The sequence below is a fragment of the Diabrotica undecimpunctata genome, chromosome 8 (genome assembly GCF_040954645.1).
Source record: "Diabrotica undecimpunctata isolate CICGRU chromosome 8, icDiaUnde3, whole genome shotgun sequence".
Taxonomy (NCBI): Eukaryota; Metazoa; Arthropoda; class Insecta; order Coleoptera; family Chrysomelidae; genus Diabrotica; species Diabrotica undecimpunctata.
Window position 1 is genome coordinate 71,651,870 of NC_092810.1, and position 19,546 is coordinate 71,671,415.

General features: G+C 31.7%; 1 protein-coding gene across 1 annotated transcript in view; it reads right to left on the reverse strand.

Moving 5' to 3' along the window:
- Positions 1-3,635: 3,635 nt before the first annotated feature.
- LOC140447684 (ATP-binding cassette subfamily C member 4-like) overlaps positions 3,636-19,546 on the reverse strand; it is a 273,353-nt gene continuing 257,442 nt past the window's right edge. Inside the window, exons 15-18 of the mRNA XM_072540480.1 lie at positions 15,921-16,216; positions 15,226-15,471; positions 9,412-9,572; positions 3,636-4,416 (exon numbers count right to left, since the gene is read on the reverse strand). Coding sequence (XP_072396581.1) covers positions 4,110-4,416; positions 9,412-9,572; positions 15,226-15,471; positions 15,921-16,216 — 1,010 coding nt within the window. The 3' untranslated portion in view covers positions 3,636-4,109. The remainder of the gene's footprint in view (positions 4,417-9,411; positions 9,573-15,225; positions 15,472-15,920; positions 16,217-19,546) is intronic.

Sequence of the window (19,546 nt, forward strand, 5' to 3'; positions counted from 1 at the left end):
TTGTAAGGCATCGTATAATTAATATTAATTACTTTAATTACTTGAATATTGAATAGTACCAATTTTTCAAAATATTATGTCAACATAAAATATCGGTTGTGATAATTAATTAGCGGAAATAATGTTTTTGTTTTTTATATTTTATTATGATTGACTTAAGTGTGATAAAATTAAAGTCTAAAAATACTGTCAAATTAAACTTAACAAAAATGATTGTTTTTGTCCATAAAAATTTTCGCCTGGATTGCTACAACAGTCCCCTCTCACAGGTTTGCATAAAATTGTCCATATCTCAAAATCCAAAAAGGAAAATGTGTGGGCCCGTTAAAGATATACAGGGTGAGTCACCACTAACGAGACGGAAGATTACAGAGAAACGGTAAAAGATTTTAAAATTTATAGTTTGAAGGTTGATAAAGGCTACATTTTAAAATTATATTGAAATATATGGTCCAAATAAAGTACGGCGTATCAAAGTTATATTTTTTCTTATGGGACACCCTATATTTGATTGAATTTTCTAATTATCGGCAAAAAATAAGGTATAGTTTCATAAAACTTCCCTATACCTATGTACAGAGTGTTCTTAGTTATCTGGAATATTCTTAAAATGTAAAGCTTTAAACGAAGACTCATTCCTAACTTATTTAAGAAATTCTAACAAAATTGGTTATACCTCTAAATAGTTGTACATTGGTTGAATGTATTTCATGATTAATTATTAAACATTTATTTACAGGGTGTTCAAAATTTGCAGTTTTATTATTGGATTATTCAATGTGTAATATAAGGCTTATTTTAAATGGAACACCCTGTATATTAATGAATTATTATATTAAAACAATTTTCCACTTTCGAATGGTATATGGATGTCCTATAACTAGAAGTAATAGATTTTGCGTAATTTAAAATTTTCTTTTCGATTTCAAAATATTTATAGTTGTTGTAGTTTATTGTAGTTGTAGTTTATGTATTTATAAATGTAGTTGTAAATAAATGTGTATATTTTATACTTTTACTTGCTGATACACAACGAATCAGAAAGAGTTTTAATAAAACAAATAATACAAAATGAACATAAACAATACAAAATAAACCACAACTTACTACATTATAAGCAAAAAAATGTTTTTTAAAGAAGACTCATTCTCGGCTTATTTAAGCAATTATAACAAATTTTCTCTTACAACGAAATAGTTGGGTAATGTTTAAATTTATTCCATTATTGATTATTAAACATTTATTTACAGGGTGTTAAAAACTTAGTTTCAATTTTGGATTATTCAATATCTAATATGAGGCTTATTTAAATGGATTTAAATTACGCTATCCATGAAAGAGTCGACATGGTACTTTGCATTGGAGAATGTTTGGAAAATTGTCTCTTAGCTTCTAAAGTTTCTGGTCAAAAGTATCCTCATAGAAGACACCCCCAGAAGAAAGTTTTTGAGAGATTGCTTAATAGATTCCGTGCTACTGGTAATGTTCCAATGTTCCATACAAAAAGGTAAATAAAAATAAATCAGTTATTGGTGACAATGTTAACGAACTTAATGTCCTGCTTTCTGTTACGAAAAACCCAAATATTAGTACAAGAAAAATATCGGGTGAATTAGAAATTAGTCAAACTAGTATATGTAGAATAGTTAAGACCAACCACTTTCATCCGTATCACATTCAACTTCACCAGCATTTGACAGAACAAGATTATGGTAACCGTTTAAATTTTTTTATGGACTTTAGATAAAGTTGGAGAAGATCCTGATTTTTTTAAAAATGTATTATTTACAGACGAATCGACTTTTCATAATAATGGTCTAGTAAATAGACATAATTTTCATTATTATGACACAGAAAATAAGCATGTATTTCGTACTGTTGATCGCCAACACCGATGGAGTGTTAACGTTTGGGGCAGCATTATGAGCGAGTACGTTATCGGCCTGTATTTTTTTGACGGACATCTCAATGGGACAAATTTCTTAAATTTTTTAAACTAAGATTTTTGTACACTGTTTGAGAACCTTCCACTTAGCCTACGAACAAAAATGTGGCTCCAGTTGGACAGAGCTCCTGCTCATTTCTCACGTGATACAGAACTACCTTAACAGAAAATTTACAAACAGATGGATAGGTAGAGGTGGTTCATATAATTGGCCGCCTAGGTCACCAGGACTAACCAAGATGGATTTTTTTAAATGGGGTTATATTAAAAATATTGTATATGTTACACCTCCTACTACTAGAGATGACATGAAATTAAGAATTACAAACGCGTTTGCTTCAATAACTCCTGTTGTATTGCACAAGATAGCAAGCGATTTGAACATCTGTTACATACCTGAACATTTTTTACTTATGGTAAGTTTTGGATTATTTTGTATTATTTATGTTCATTATTCATTTTGTATTATTTTATATTATTTGTTTTATTAAAATTCTTTCTGTTTCGTTATGTATTTAATTGTTTTCAAAAAAAGAGTATATGCTCGTAAGCACGTAAGAAGTTATAGGTACATCTATTATTATGACTTAAAAGAAATAAATATATTTTAAAGTTTTATTTTTATTTAAATATTAAACATATTTTAATACTTAAAACAATACAAAAAATTAAAGATAACGTTAATATCTACGTCATTTTTGAAAACTGTAACCTCTGTGCAGTTGCCTTTCACTTGATGAATCGTAGAAAATCTAAAAAACATCAGATTTTCAACAATTTTTTTTTATTTTTTTTTTTTTCATCATATTTTAATACTTAATTATCCAATTCCCAACGAATATAAATTCAGACATAAAAATTTTAATTTATTTACAAAAAATATATGTATTTACACCTACACTGGTTTCGTTTATAACAATATGTCAATATGATGGGTTTAAAAATTGAAAGTAACAATTATAAATATTTGAAATCGATTTCCGTTTAACAAAATTTTAAATTACGGCAAAACTATCAGTCCTAGTTATAGGACATCCGTATATCATTCGAAAGAGAAAATTTTTTTAATTTAATAATTCATTAATATACAGGGTGCTCCATTTAAAATAAGCCTTATATTACACATTGAATAATCCAATAATGAATCATGAAATACATTCGACCAATATCCAGCTATTTAGATGTATGAGTAATTTTATTCGACATATCCCAGAACACTCTGTACATAGGTATAGGGAAGTCTTATGGAACTATACCTTACTTTTGCAGACAATTAGAAAATCCAATAAAATACAGGGTGTTCCATAAGAAAAAATATAACTTTGAAACGCCGCGCTTTATTGTGACACCGTTTACCGTTTCGCTGTAATCTTCCGTCTCGTTAGTGGTGACTCACCCTGTGTATTTAATTTACTATTGCCCTTCATTTTATTAATAAACATTCTAAACATTTAATAAAATTGGCTGAGGGTCAGTTTTGTATAGAACATTTCCAAATAGACAAACACCCTTGTATTCAAGCGGGAACCTTGGCTGGTATTTTTAGATTTTTGTAGGTTACTTGGATATCCATGGTTTAATTGAATATGCTTTTAATTTCAAGTTACATCTCTGCAAACTCTTTCGTACTTTGGGTATAGAAAATTTTGTATAATTCGTCAGTAATAAAGGTTTAATTGAAGTATTATAATAATAACGACATATCATATATTAACTCAACATTTTTTTTCATTAATTTAATACAACTGCACTATTATAAAATAAATAAGTTAGGTAAATAAAATAGTAATTTGGTTTACGTTGACATTCTTGTCTCACGTTTAAAATAAAAACATTTTAAGTACCTATTAGTTTTAAATCAATAAACAAAAACAGTATGTACATAGTAATAAATTGACAACATTTAAAAATAATCAGTACAAGGTTTAAGTTTAAGACCATAAAATTCATTTTACATTATTTACGGGAATTTGTTCTGGAATAATCATCCGAATGTGATGTACATTAAATGAGTAATAAGTTATGCTATTAACTTAACTAAACGTAACAATGGTTTAAATTTTTGTAATACTTCCAATCTTTACGGAAAGAACAACTTTACAAAACACTGTTCAACTTCTATTGTCATTTTTCAATGATAACTAGAACACAAAATTTTAATTATTTATTCATCTTTTTTTTCTTCAACTAATTTTATTTCTAATTTTCCGCCGTGCTTCTTATTATAGTCTCCTTCTGCCACTGCCTTCAACATCTCTTCCATAGCTGGTCCTGTCTCTTTAAGCATTCTACTGAAATAACCGTTGGGGTTTTGGAGAAGTGTGTAAGGATGATCAAACTCTACTGCTTCTCCCGCATCCATTACCAACACGCGGTCTGAATCCATAACAGTATTAAGTCGATGTGCGATGGTAAGTACCGTACAGTCTTTAAACCTCTCGCGGATTGTTTTCTGAATTAGGGCATCAGTGCTGCAACATAAATAATTATTAAAAGCTAATCCTTTAAGAAATATGTTATAAAGTGAACTTATAATAATATATTGACAGGGGACATACACATGTTCAAGATACAGCAGAATTAATTTCTTTCCTTAGGTTACAAAACATGATAACCATATAAGAGGGAAATCATTATAGCATATTATTAAGCAAAGAATCCAAGAACAAGGGAAAACTGTATTAACAGTGGCAAGAAACTAGAAAGGAAGAGAAAGAAGAAGAGGCATATACAAAGCTATATGATCAATTAACATTCAACACGAAAATAATAAAATACTAACTCACGAAAAGGAACACCAAAAAGCGATGGAAAAGTACTTTAGACAGTTTATTAAATGAAGATTTTATCAGAAAATTTCAAAACATAAAGAAGGGCAAAGCAGCTGGACCAGATAATATTTCTGGGGATTTGTGGACAGCTTTAGGAGAGACAGGTACAAGTCGGCTAACAGATTTGTTTAATAGAATTATGGAAGTGGAAGAAATGTCAGCCGAATCAGTATAATTAGTGACCGTTTACAAAACCAAGGAAAATATTCAACAATGCACAAACTACAGAGCCATAAAGTTATTTATTCACTCCATGAAAATATGGGAGAGTATAATTGGTGAAGGATACGCGAAAATACCGAAATAACCGATAATCAGTTTGGTTTTACGCAAGACAGATCAATAACAGATACAACTTTCATTATAATTCAGCTGGATATGGACACACACAGGAATAAAAAACTCATGGTATTCATTGATCCTGAGAAAGCATATGATAAGAGTTCCTCGGGAGATTATGTGGTATGCGCTCAATAAAAAAGGAGCATAATTTTGCATTTGGATTAACGTATTTTTATTTTTTGGAAAAATGCCTGTTTATCTTTTTACCACTGCACCTTCCATAATTAGGTCATTACTCCACCTCTTTCAAGTACTGCCTACGCTTCGTTGTCTTACTGGTGAGTTATCCCGAATGATTGTCATCACTGTTCCATATATTTATTCCATTTTTTTTTTCATTTTTTCTTTTAATTTCCCATCTTCAACCTTGCATATATGTTTTTTTTTTTGTTTAGGAGTGTCTCTCCAGCTATTCTACTAACCATTAACATTTCTGTTGTTTCCAGTAGTCTGTTGGTTTTTTATGTTTCTGGTCTAGTTTCTGCATTATATGTCATGATAGAACCTAGGGAAGGGCTTGGATTGCCGTATACCATAGTTTAAAAAACTTACAAGGAAGTAAAAACTTCCTTAGTAAAATGGTATAAAATTTTTATTAAAACTTTAAAATTATCCAAAATTATCGATACACCCGCCTAGTGTCTTTAATACTTTCAATGTTAGTTACTCAAATTATGTAATTTAAGGATCATTTGACCTCATTATGTGGTTAGTTCCAATTACTTTATAGACGTAGGTATTAACCACATTTTCAATTAGACAGTCAAAATGTTACCCTTTGTTTTCAACAACCAAGTGATTATACTTATTTGTAGGTTTTTTACTGATGATCACCTGATAGGATCGAAAACTTTCTGAAATTTTATAAGTCCATTTTGGATAATTTTAAAATTTTAATAAAAATTTTATACCATTTTACAAAGGAAGTTTTTACTTCATTGTAAGCTTATTTTTTGCTATATTTTTGCTACCTCTTTACACTATTTTTACACATCTTAAATAATAATTAGCTTAAGGTCGCCTAAATAAAAACAATGTAATTGGTAATAGAAAACCTTGGTAAGTCAGAGTCATTATTCTTTCATTGCTTTGTGTTGATCCCATTTGTGTTGGGAGAAATATATAACTTCCTAGATTGATATATGAATATTAATTTAATCAGCTCTATATTGTTATTCTTTTGATAAATCGTAGCACATGATAAATGAAATTCTAAATGAGATAAAAACTAGAAAGATGGAATACTTGGGGCACATTGTGAGAGGTGAAAAGTACGAACTTTTAAGAAATATCATGCAGGGCAAAATTAAGGGCAAAAGAAGTGTGGGAAGAAGAAAAATATCGTGGCTTCGTAATCTACGTGAATGGTTCGGGTGTAGTTCGATTGAACTTTTTAGGCGTGCTGCTAACAAAGTCGCAGTGGCCATGATGATTTCCAATCTCCGCTAGGAGTGGCACGAGAAGAAGAAGAAGAAGCACATGTACTTCCTGGCCTGTAATTGTATTTAAAAAAGAAGAAGTGTGAATTATAATGTTTCTCTGGAAATTGATATCTGTTTAATGACATTTATCATTTTCATTATTATCACTGTTTTTCTGTCCATTCCAATACTGTCTGCCAGATTAGGATTTTTAAGTTGATTTATGATTCTTATCTGAAATAGCAGTTTATACTCCTTTCTATGATATTGTTGACAGGAAAGTACTCCTGATATTTTCACGTGAAGCGGCTTGTTTTATGATCGTTTTAGCCATGAATTATGAAAATATCCATCGGCAGATTAATAAAATATATTAATCAAAACATACCTACATACCAGTTTTTAAAGTTTTTTGAAATATGTTTACAGTAAAATAAAAAGCCGGTATGTACACACACATACTCACTACGATAAAAGAAAAATTTCACATCTGTACTCCTAGATGTCAAAAAGTTTGATAAAGTAGATATATTCGTCTCTTCTATTGCTGAAATAATGTATAGTAATCAAACAGTGGTGTGTTATGCTTGACCCAATAAAATATATTACATAAATTTCATACCAAAAGCCTTGGTGGTTGCGGGCAGGATCTCGTAAGAGATTTTGATCTGAAATCCATCTGATGGAAATTTTAAAATTTGCTCTCTATATATATTATATAGTGAAAGATAACAGAAGATCACGTCTACGTCAACCAAACCCCAGTAAAAAGAGTGATGCACTACAACTACCTCGGCACCATAATAAATTAATAATGGACCTACAAGCAGGAGATAAAAGCGCGAATCGGAAAAGCTAGATCCACCTTCAACCAGATGGAGCCACAACTTTCTTCAAGAGCCACAACCTCTCTCGCGGTAGAAAAGTAAGAATGATGTAGTGCTACGTATTTTTATGGTCTTGAAACGTGGACTTTGAATGAAGGTATGTGCAGAAGATTGGAAACATTTGAATTGTGGCTATATCGGAGAATACTTAAGATCCCGTGGACAGAGGTCCAGGAAGAAAATCACTGTTAAAGAACCTCAGAGCCTGGTTCAACACAGCATCTGTGCAGCTTTGCCGCGATGCTGTAGATAAGATAAAGATTGCCACGATGATCGCCAACGTTCGTTACGGATAGGCAGATCAAAGAAGAATATTGTATAGTGCATAAGTAAGTGCATAAGTACATTAGAATTAACTACAAATGTATAATTCAATCTATTTTGCTCCTAAGGAGTCGCTCAGTTAAAAACACTTATAATGTTAGCCAATGCTTTCTGATATAAAAGTAATAAATCTCTGCACCACAACTAAAGTACATATTTTTGCAGATATCAAAATTTGTAGAATTGCTTGCTAATATACCATTCAAACGACAAAAACAGACAGCTAATAATTGTATCTGATGAATTTTTCACATGGCTGACATAAGTATATATTAACCAATTAACTTTTTTGAAATGGTCTACATATATAGGTGTGGAAAAGGAAATTTATGAATTGATAGTTTCTCTTATATGGTTGAAACACCTGAAATTATTCATTTGTCAATTTTGTATGAAGCACACTGTAAATTTACAGAAAAAAATATAGATATTCTAACCAAGTATCTTATTTAATGGACGTGCAGCTTTCTGAGTAATAAGTTAATGCTTTTCTAGTTCATTTAGGGTATCCGTGAAATTTTCGCATTGTAGTTTAAATAATAAATAACAATTTAGTGTGGAGTCATAGCGGAAAATCATAATTCGAGTTGCTGTGAAAGTAAATGTTGGTATTACGTTGGAACTTTTTCCACATAAAAATTTAATAAGAATAAAATAGTTTCCAATGGGATATTAGCCATTTGAAATTGGAACTTAACGTTTGAGTAGAATTTTTCAAAACTTCTATTAAGAAAATTAATTAAAAAAGGGTATTCGGCACAGAGAAAAAGCAAAATATCGAATCTCATTTCCATAAACGTGCAAAAGTGAAACCGAGCTACAGTATTCAATTCCAGAATAAATATAAGCCGAATGACAATAAATAGAGTAGTGAAGACAGCATGAAAGGGTTCCCCAATAGGAAGACGGTCAGTAGGAAGACCACAAAAACGATGGAACGACAACTTAATGGAGGCACATTGAAAAACAGACAGGGTCATGTCTACATAAAAAAAAGAAGAATTCCAGAATACATAGCCAATTTGAAAAACATCTTAATTAATAATATATATTGTTATCTGGTTTATGTTGTGTATTCTGAAATTATTCATTCCTGACGTTTCGTCTTCAATTGCGGTCAGTTATAGAGGTGATCTCGTGGTTCTTCTGAACCAGTGAAAAGGGGCTGAGGGAAAGGATATGATATGATAAACGTATACAAAAATGCATTGTTGGAGTGTGAATTTTTGTTCATACTCATATGTGAGATATTGTCAACAAATTGTAAGTTATATAAAACTTGATTAAGACTTAAATACTAAATTTATTTGTTTACTATTTACTACAAGTATTTCGAGGTTACAAACTTTTTTATAATTAAAATATCAAGTAAGAAATGCCATTATGTAGATACCTACTCAGCTAAAACATTTAATTTTCACAGCCTACTTTCAATAGGATTTTTTTCCATATTCCGGTGTAAAAATTGGGATACTAACTCATCTTCGGCTTTTAAAGTGATAGAAGAGAGTTAAATATAAAATAAACATTTACTGAAATTTTATGATTACCGTATGATTTAATTCAAAGACATAATTATTGTAATGTCGATATTGTTATAAACAAGGAAATTTGTTGCAATTTAATAACGAATATAAAAATTTAAAACTAAAGCAACTCACCCTGGGTCTACATTGGCAGTAGCTTCATCCATAACAAGAACCTTATTGTTTCGAACTATAGCTCTTGCAAGACAAAGGAGTTGTCTCTGACCTGCACTGAAGTTTGACCCTCCTTCGCTGACAGTTTGATTTAAATCAGTAATGACATGTTTTAGTTCAACCTAAAGAACACACAAAGTTGGATGATTTTTTTTATTAAATTTTCGGCAAATTAAAATAAAACATGGATATTTAATTTTACTTATATTATTTTTTACCTATATGACCAGAATACAAATTCAAAAGTCTGAGTAACATCTATATTAGTTGGTATTATAATTTGCACGATATTTATATCATCCGAATAGATAAATAGCGATGAGTGAGTGACTCTCAAATATGATATACAAAGTTTTAATCTACTTCTTTTGCCTGTTTTTATTTACAGGATCGAAAGTTTGACACAATATTCACATAAACTACGAAAACAGTTTCTCAACAGAAAGATAAAGAACAATACAACATTAAATTTTACCGCTAGAGGCGGAATATCAGATAACTATTAAAGAAACTCAAACGTATAAGGCAGCAATATCCACAACAATGTTAAACAATTAAGCAAACATTTATATTCATTAATAATAAGAGAGAAATAAAAACAAGTTGGAGAGGCGACAATATTTTCATCATCATGATCACTTACATGATAACTCGTTATGATCCAAAGTCTTCTTCAGAACAATCCTCCATTCGCCCTGTCTCTGGCGATAATAGATTTTAAATCACTTTTTAAAACTCTTCCTCTGGTTGGTTGTCCCATCGGCCTCTTCGGTCAATTTTTTTTCTGGCTGTCGCACCTTTCTCTCGCCTGATTACATGCCCTATCCATCTAAGGCGTGCTACCTTTATGACTTTTACAACGTCGGTCTAAATTGTCAATTATTATTCTTTTAACTGCTTGACCTAGTACAACACATATTTGGTCCTTTGGTCTATTTAGTCCCATTTTCAATGCAGACTCCTTTAACCACCGAAATAAGTCATATACGGCTTTGAAATCCACGAATATGTGGTAGGTGTTGACGCTGACCTCTAGAGTTTTTCAAGAATCTGTCTCACTAAGATTTGTACCGTTATGGTTTTATTGGTTCGGAAGCCGTACTCATATCCCCCCACTATTCGTTCGGCGTAGGGAAGCTTTTATACAATACGTTGGACAGTACTTTACATACTATATTGAGTAAACTGATGCCTCTATAATTATCAGGTACCATCATGTCTGCCTTTCTGTGAAGTGGATACAGTAGGTATACCCATTTTCCAGAATATTAAGTATTAGTACAATTTTTTTATCTAAATAATGAGCTCAAAATGTTCACTCGGAAGTCGTAAATTTTTTTCACCGGAAAATATGGTTAAGCAATAGGACTAATTTTTCATGTTAATGAAGATTTCTTTTTAAAATGTTCAATAAAAGCTAGCTTCAAAACGTGTCTTCATTGAACAACAGGGATCACATAAAAATCGAAATTTTGTATTTTTTTATGTCGATCCTCTTATATTCTCTTGCAAACTTAACCTAACCCTAACAGCATAAATATGCGCGTTGACGCTAAACGACTGCCGGCAACATGGCGACCGTTGCTTCATCGACCCCCGCCCAGACACATCCCGCTCAGACCGTTTCGGCACATACCGTTCCCGCGCGTACTGAGAGTATAAAACCAGCTACAGAGGATAAGACCCGTCGTCACTCGACACTGAGGAGTAGGCAGATTGAGACCTCGTTGCCGTTTGACGGTTCTTCTATTTCTACAGAACAAGATACTGGTACGTCCCGAGTGAAGGGAGTAGGCAGATTGAGACCCCGAACTCGAACAAAACAATATCCCTCTTGATATTGGCTCCAAAATGGAAACGTAGAGTTTTAAATTCTCAACGCGGTTCTTCCCGAGAACTTAGTAATTTTCATACAATTGAGACGATAAAGCCACATTTCGAAAGCCTCAATTTTCTTGCAGGTAGCGTCTGTGAAAGTCCACGGCTCAACTCTCTACAACGTATAGGAAAGATATAACATCGTAGTAACCTGATTTTTATGGGTACTGATAAATCATGACATTTGAATAGCTTAGCCATTTTTTGAAATGCAGATCTTGCTTTCTCTATCCTACATTTGATTTTTAGGGAATGGTCCCAATTTTCATTGACGTTCGTACCAAGGTAGGTAGATGTTTTTACTTTTTCTATTGGTTGACCATTCACACTGATTCTTCCAATTTGCTGTTCCTTCTTTAATCATCATACACTCTGTTTTCTTAATGTTTAGTGAAAGTCCACATCTTTGACTTATTTCTGTGATTCTACTCATTAACTCCTGGAGGGCTTCATAACTGTCAGCGAATACCTCAGTGTCATTCGCTTATCTGATGTTATTGATACATTCTCCATTGATAGTATACATCCCTGTCGGATAGCAGGGGTGATAGTATACATCCCTGTCGTATACCTCGCTTGATTTTGATATCATCGGATTCTCCTGTCTCTTTACGGATAGACGATGTTTGATTCCAGTAAAGATTGCTAATAATTCTTAGATCACAGGTGTTTATTCCAATATTTGTTAATATTTCCATCAGCTTGTCGTGCTTTACTGTATCGAACGCTTTATGGTAATCAATGAAGCATGTATAAATATCGCAATTCACATCTCTACATCGTTGAAATAGCACTTGTGTGCTAAAGAGAGTCTCTCTCGTACCCATTGCGTTCCGAAAACCAAACTGTGTACGGCTGATTTTTTCTTCGCATAGTCTATATAGTTGATGGATTCGACCGTTACTTGATGGAAATTCATTTTATGTAACAATAAAACACTGTAAACTTTGTTTTCAAAACTTCCACAAAATTTATTTTAAATTCTTATCACTACAGCGGTTTCGGCTGATTGCCTTTCTCAAGTGATCTGTTTTTGGCATGGGTTTACACTTTATAGTCTCTAATGAAATAGGTTGAGGAGGGGAGACCTGTTTGTCTCAAGCTGGTCATTCAGAATTATATCTGTGTTTTTTAATTTGTTGATTTCCATAGATTCTAACAAAGATAGCTTAAGGAATATATTTTGAATGTGGAGAATATTAATGACGAATTTAAAATTCTCCACATTCAAAATAAAGGCCTTAAGCTATCTTTGTTAGAATCTATGGAAATCAACAAATTAAAAAACACAGATATAATTCTAAATGACCAGCTTGAGACAAACAGTTCTCCCCTCCTCAACCTATTTCATTAGAGACTATAAAGTGTAAACCCATGCCAAAAACAGATCACTTGAGAAAGGCAATCAGCCGAAACCGCTGTAGTGATAAGAATTTAAAATAAATTTTGTGGAAGTTTTGAAAACAAAGTTTTCAGTGTTTTATTGTTACATAGTCTATATAGGTATCCCTTGATGTATGATTTTTAAAAATAACTTTAAAATGTGCTCATTAAGTTGATGGTCCAGAAATCATTGCAAGATACGGATTTTGTTTTATTTGGTAGCGCAATAAACGATGACTTGCAAACGAAAAATGAGGCGCCGACTCTTCTACATTAGTACATATCTATAACGCCCTGGTACGTTGAAAACTTGACTACGGCTCAATCGTTTACAACTCTTCCAAAAAAAGTACTTAAAAAATACATGTAATTCAAAATACAGGCCTTCGAATTTCCTTAGGAGCACACCACAGAAGTCTAATACAAATCCTAAACTGAGAGACTGGAGAGGTCCCACTCACATTTAGAAGACAATATCTAAGTCTTTCTAATGCCACGGCAGTATAATTTAATTAAGATAATCAAGTTATACACAATGTATTCGCTAACCGCATTAGAAGTTGTTTTCAAATTTTAAATCGAACTGATCTACCTTTTTATTACCACATACAAACCTACTTGTTAAAAATAGGTATCCATTTTTCAGATACCTACGATATTTCCTCAATCCAAACCCCTCCTCCTTGGACAATTCGCCTTTCCTCTACTGACACCAGCTTATTGCGCCGAAACAAATCAGAAACGCCAGCAAGTCAAATTAATTAATAATTTCTTAAACACTGATGCCTCCAAAAACTAAAACGAAACTGGGGCAGCAATCTACTCATCAGATTACACAGTAGCTTACAAATTACTTTCATATACAACAACGTTCAACTGTTTACCATACTAAAAGCGCTAGTTCTGATAGTTGACAAAAATAAAAAGAGAAATATCATTATTACAGATTCTTTCAGCTCAATAATGGCATTAAACAACTCTACTGTGATCATCCACTACTACTTCTCATTAAAAAGGAACTAAACATGCAGAAAATATGAATATTGAAGTTTATTTATTTTATTGAATAATTTTATCTGGGTACCGTCACATACTGGAATCGAAGGTAACGAGGTTGTAGACACAATATCAAAAAATGCGCCTACTAACCAAATGTAGAAGAGAATATGAAATCCCTACACATCGACCTAAAAGCATATTTTAAAGAAAAGACAACTATAATATGGAAGAAAACATGGAAGAACTCACCAACCAAGCTGTACAAAGTTGATATCAACCATCATAAAATTCCAAAATTAAAAAATAGAAGAGAACAAGTAACCTTCACTCGCCTGATTATTCATACTCGATTAACATATGACTACCTACTAAAACGTGCTGTGACATGTGTAAAAGTATCTTAACGGTAAAACATTGTTTATTGCAGTGTCCCACATACGAAGTGCAACTAAAATGTGTAACATACCACCAACATTAAATAGTGCTCTCGAAAAAAACAGTAATACAAAAAATATTTTCGATTTTTTCACAAACACTGCTAGCATTTATCAAAAATATAGTATTCTACTCTGTATAGATTTAGGGCATTTTCTAATTATATATTATTATTGTTAATATTCTATTATTAAGGATAGGTTCAAACGAACATATTTCTACTCCAATAAATGTGGATGTAGCTAGAGATCAATAAATTAATCTGAAAAGACGAATGATCTCAAGACAACGCAATGTGCGAAGAACGGAAAGAATGGTAGGCTTGGGTGAGCAAAGAAAGTGATAAAATGTGGGGATCAAAACTTGTCCCAATTGAAAGAATCGGTGTAGAACAGAAACCATAATTCAAAATTATAGGAAAATCATATTCAATCAAGAAAAATAAAATAGTTTGTTCAATTTTTCAAAACTTATCTTTCGAAAACGGCAACCGATATATTGTCTGAAACGTGAAACTACAGTAGTTCCAATTTAACAATTTAATTTCTGAATTGAAATTAATTACAAAATTAATAATTAATGAATTTCCATTATACATTAATTATAAAAGTAAAATCCAACAAAAAATAGCTAATAAATTTGATTTCTTATATAATCAAATGAAATATTCCTCAAATAAATTCAGTTATTTGAGGATGATAAGAATGATGAAAAGGATTACTTTGTTTTATTTGAAATATAACAAAACAAGCCACCATTATTAATTTAAGGAATTGTATTTAGAAAAAGCTGAAATCTTGGAAAATAATTAATTTAATAATTTGTTGTTAAATCCTAAAGAGTTTTCCAAAAAACGAGATGAACTATGATAATAGTTTCAGAACAACGGCTTTTATTGCTCTTCATTTTCTAGAGAAGTTTTCCATTTACTCAATCTTGAGCTAGATGCTCGTAGTAGATGCAAAGAACATTAGTTTAAGTACAAAAAATATTACGCGTTAGTACTGTTGTTTTTTGGCTAAAAAGATAAATAAAATTTTAAACTATGGGTTTTATTATTCATTTATTTTTATAACTTACGTTTTCTATTGCTTTCCAAAGTATTTCATCGCTATATTTTTCAAATGGATCCAAATTGTATCTAACTGATTCCGAAAATAAAATAGGTTCTTGAGGAATTATAGATACATTCAGCCTTAAATCTTTTAGGCCTATATCTGCCGTGTTTAGATTATCTATGGAAATCGTTCCCTCGATTGGGGCTAACCTGAACAACGATGCGATCAATGTTGATTTTCCTGCTCCTGTTCTCCCCACTATACCAACCTAAACATGTTTTAAAAACATTTTTATTAGTTGCAGAATACTACAAAAGGAGATAATTAATTTTTAATATTTCAGACGATTTACAGTTGTGACAGATAAGGAACATAAAAAATAATTTGACAAATAATTCCTAGAATTTTCTTTAAAAACGAAAGATCAACAATAAATACGACAGGGACTAAAATAATGTTTTCAGTGTATCAACATTAGCAAAATGAGTAAATGTATTTAAAATAAAATTAAAAATGAGAAAGGCAAAATTTTTGACTTTAATATCGAGTTTTGGTACGATACGTGAATATAGATAAAATTTAAAATGCTATTTCACGTAAATTTTGACACGTACTAAGTATTGTTAAATTAAAATTTTATTTAAATAAAATATGTAATTTTGTGTATCATCAGCAGCGAAACATTTAGTTTAAAAATATATAGTAGATGATTTTTACCTTTTCTCCAGAATTTACTTCAATATTCAAATTCTTTAAAGCAGGAGGTACATCAAGGGAATATCTAAGGAAAGTATTTTTAAAAACAATTTTTCCTTTCTCTGGCCAATCTCTAGGTGGTTTGGTTAAAGATTCGAACGGTCCTTCCTTTTCTAACTTTGTATATTGCAGTACTCTTTCTACGCTTATCATATTGCTAATAGCCTCCGCAGTTTGTCGCACTCCGTATTGTAACATTCCGGTTAAAATTAAGCTTTGGGATAAAACCAAACCTACATTTCCTCCCGCAGTACTATCTAAAATAGATCGTAAGCTCTCAGATGATTGTTTATAAAATAAAAAGCGAACTACATGTATAACGATAAGACAAATGGCAATCAAATCAGATTGCTACTGAGTTAAAAATAAATATTTTTCATCAACACTTGTTTACACAATTGTCTCTTTAATTTTTCGTAAACAAACTCTACTATGATAAATGGGAGATTTTTATTTATTTACGTCATCCCTCCAATACAACAAAATAAGAACGATAAATTAAGGTAAAGGGTTAGGTACTACAATAAGATAAATATATAAAAATAAATTAGGATCACACAAGGTTCTACAAAAAAGTGTAAAGAGGTTCTGAAACTGTTTTCTTGTGAGAAAATTAAAAGTTTTATTTTATATGGGTGTTAAACCACAATTGCTCGTAATAAGAATTACATTTTACATTTGTTTTAAAGTTTTCAAAAAAAATTTAAAATAAAATGATTAATGACATAACATGTAAATTTTAAAAATTGGCGCCGGGTGGAAATACCATACACATAATACAAATAGTCGTGAGTGCTACAATACAGTCACGTTCCCCAGTGCGACAGAGTAAACTGACGCAAAGCAGTCCCTGCATCTCTTTCGAATTTGTCAGGTTTATCGACCACGTGAACTAAATGATCAATGAGAAGGTCACGTGGTCGATAAACCCGGCCCATTAGAAAGAGATGCTTTGCGTCAGTTTTCTCTGTCGCACTGGGGGACCCAAGAAAGAAAATTAGTCATTAATGTTTAGTCTCATTACAATCAATTGTGGTTTAATTTCATATAAAATAATATTTAAATGATGAAAGTGTATAAAAAACAAAACACATCAAATATATTAAGACAAAAATCAATATAGTCTCACAATAAAACTTTTAAAAAAATAATGCAGTAAACTAGTCGAATTAGTTCTCAAGTTACTAAAAGGAATTCCAATAATATCACAATCTAAACTGTTTGTCAGTCTGGAAAGTCGCGATAGAGGGCAGTTGTATTTATGTATAATTATTTGGGTGAAAGAGATATTGAAGAGTATCAGTGTTACGTGCTATTATATAAGGTACTTTAAATTCTATATGTTTCCTTATTAATGATGGATGTATGTCACCAGAAATAAGATTGATTAATGTAAAAAGTTCACACTGAGGTGTGAATATTAAGATAACTGGGCAATCTAAGGTAAGTCCATTATTCTTTAGAAAATATTGGTTTGTAACCAGTGTATCTTAAAAACTCATTTGTAACGCTTCAAGATTTCGAATATGTATTTGATAGGATGGTAACTATATAAGAGAAGCATACCTAATTAAGGACTGATTTGACTAAACTGGTAAATATCAATCGACCAGTGGAGACAGAAGTCCCTAGAATTACGTAAATAAAACCCAATCTACATATTGCTCTAGGTACCAGTGTGGTTATGTGAGGATTAAAAGACATTTTAACATCAAAAAGTAATTCAGTCACCTCATTAACTCTAGACGGAGTAACAAGTAGATAAATATAACAGTGATAAAATGTTTTCTCCTTAAAGTTATACATTGGGATTTATTAATATTTAACGACATATTAGGTCGTGACCAATCTTACAAAGTTTTTTTTTGAGATCAGTACAATACTATTGATTTCACGATAACTCTTTAAATAAACTGCAAAAAAAATGCTTTGCGGAATTTAAATTGATCAGAAAGAGGAAATATATAAGAGTCTATAAGAGGAAAACCTGCAAATCCTTTCCCATATAAATGAGAATGTCTTGTTCGTAGACCAATAAATTGCTTGTTGTAAATTGTTGAACTATAAAGCCTTCTTGGTTAGTTGGAGAAATACTTTTAGACTGCCATATCAAATATCGAATTAATAATTTTGGATAAACTTATAATGGAAGGGAAAGTGGAAGGAAGCAGAGGTCCAGGAAGAAGAAAATGCTCCTGGTTGAAGAATGTAAGAGACTGGACAGGCATGGACACACACTCGATACTAAGAACAGCTCAAGATAGAGAGCAATTTGCTGTAGTTATAGCCAACCTTCAGTAATGGAGAAGGCACCTTAAGAAGAAGACAAAATACTAATTGATCTTAATATTAGAACGCTCACTATTTTTTTAAATACGTAGGCACAACAAAGCTGGACAACCGTCGTCCTCTATGTGTGTCGTGCTTGTTTTCAAGCGTTTGGCTATCGTCGTATTATCAAGCCGATGAAGTGTTTCTCGGTCGGCAGCTGGATGAAATAATTCTTCGACCGTTCGACCTGTCCATTGTCTAACGTTACGCAGCCAGGACAGTTGTTTTCTTCCGATTCTTCGATTTTACCCTGAATGATCAACCGTAGTTAGCGATATTTAGGTCTCTCATTATATGGCCGAAGTCTTGGACCTCTCTGATTTTTATGATTTTTTTTTATTTTACATCAATGTTTCCATTATTACAATCTAGTCTATACGACCAATAAGCCAATATTTTAATTCTAGCCTAACTTAACTAACAGAATCTATTAATACCAAGTTACACTCTTTAGCGTTCTTAGTTTTACTATCTTAGTTTAGTACACCACTTGTACACTTTACACCGCACTTTTTCGCACTTTAGTCATCCACTCTGTCAAATCAAATGGATTTGTTCGTTTAAGTTGTCTAATCACTTTAGTATTGTCTAAGAGTTAACAAACCTCTGAATTTAGTTGCCGATGAAGCATTTTTTCATGATACTTAGCTTGTTTTTTTATTACCTCACTGACGGTATCTACATTTAAGTCTATGGAGGTTATCGTTACGAACATGCCAGAGGGCATCGACTAGAACTCGAAGTACCTCGGAACCTTTTTAGGACAATTACATTGCTTGCACTGGTACATAATCCCCATAACTGGATACACATACATACACTCCACACACACACACACACACGCGCGCGCGCACACCGATTTGAGAACTTGTTGATAGATCGGGAGCTTATTATATACTAATATATAATTATATACTAAAGGTCGAATATCGACCCAATAACCAATATATTTTTTTGTATTTCAACTTGATATATATATATATACAGGAAATACTGGATATTATTGACTGTCGATATAAACAAACAACACAGTTTATTAGAGCTGCAGTCAGAAAGTTTGGCCGGGATGTTACAGAAACACTCTTTTGACTTTTGGTCTAGCTTTCGGAATTGTTTTATTCCTTCTTCAAGACACTGTAATTAGAAGAATGTGTAAATATTTACAATATATCACAAATTGTCAGTGCAACTTACTAGTCACAGTAGTTACAGAGATTATTTATATAAAGCTATGACACTCAACATTAATAACACAC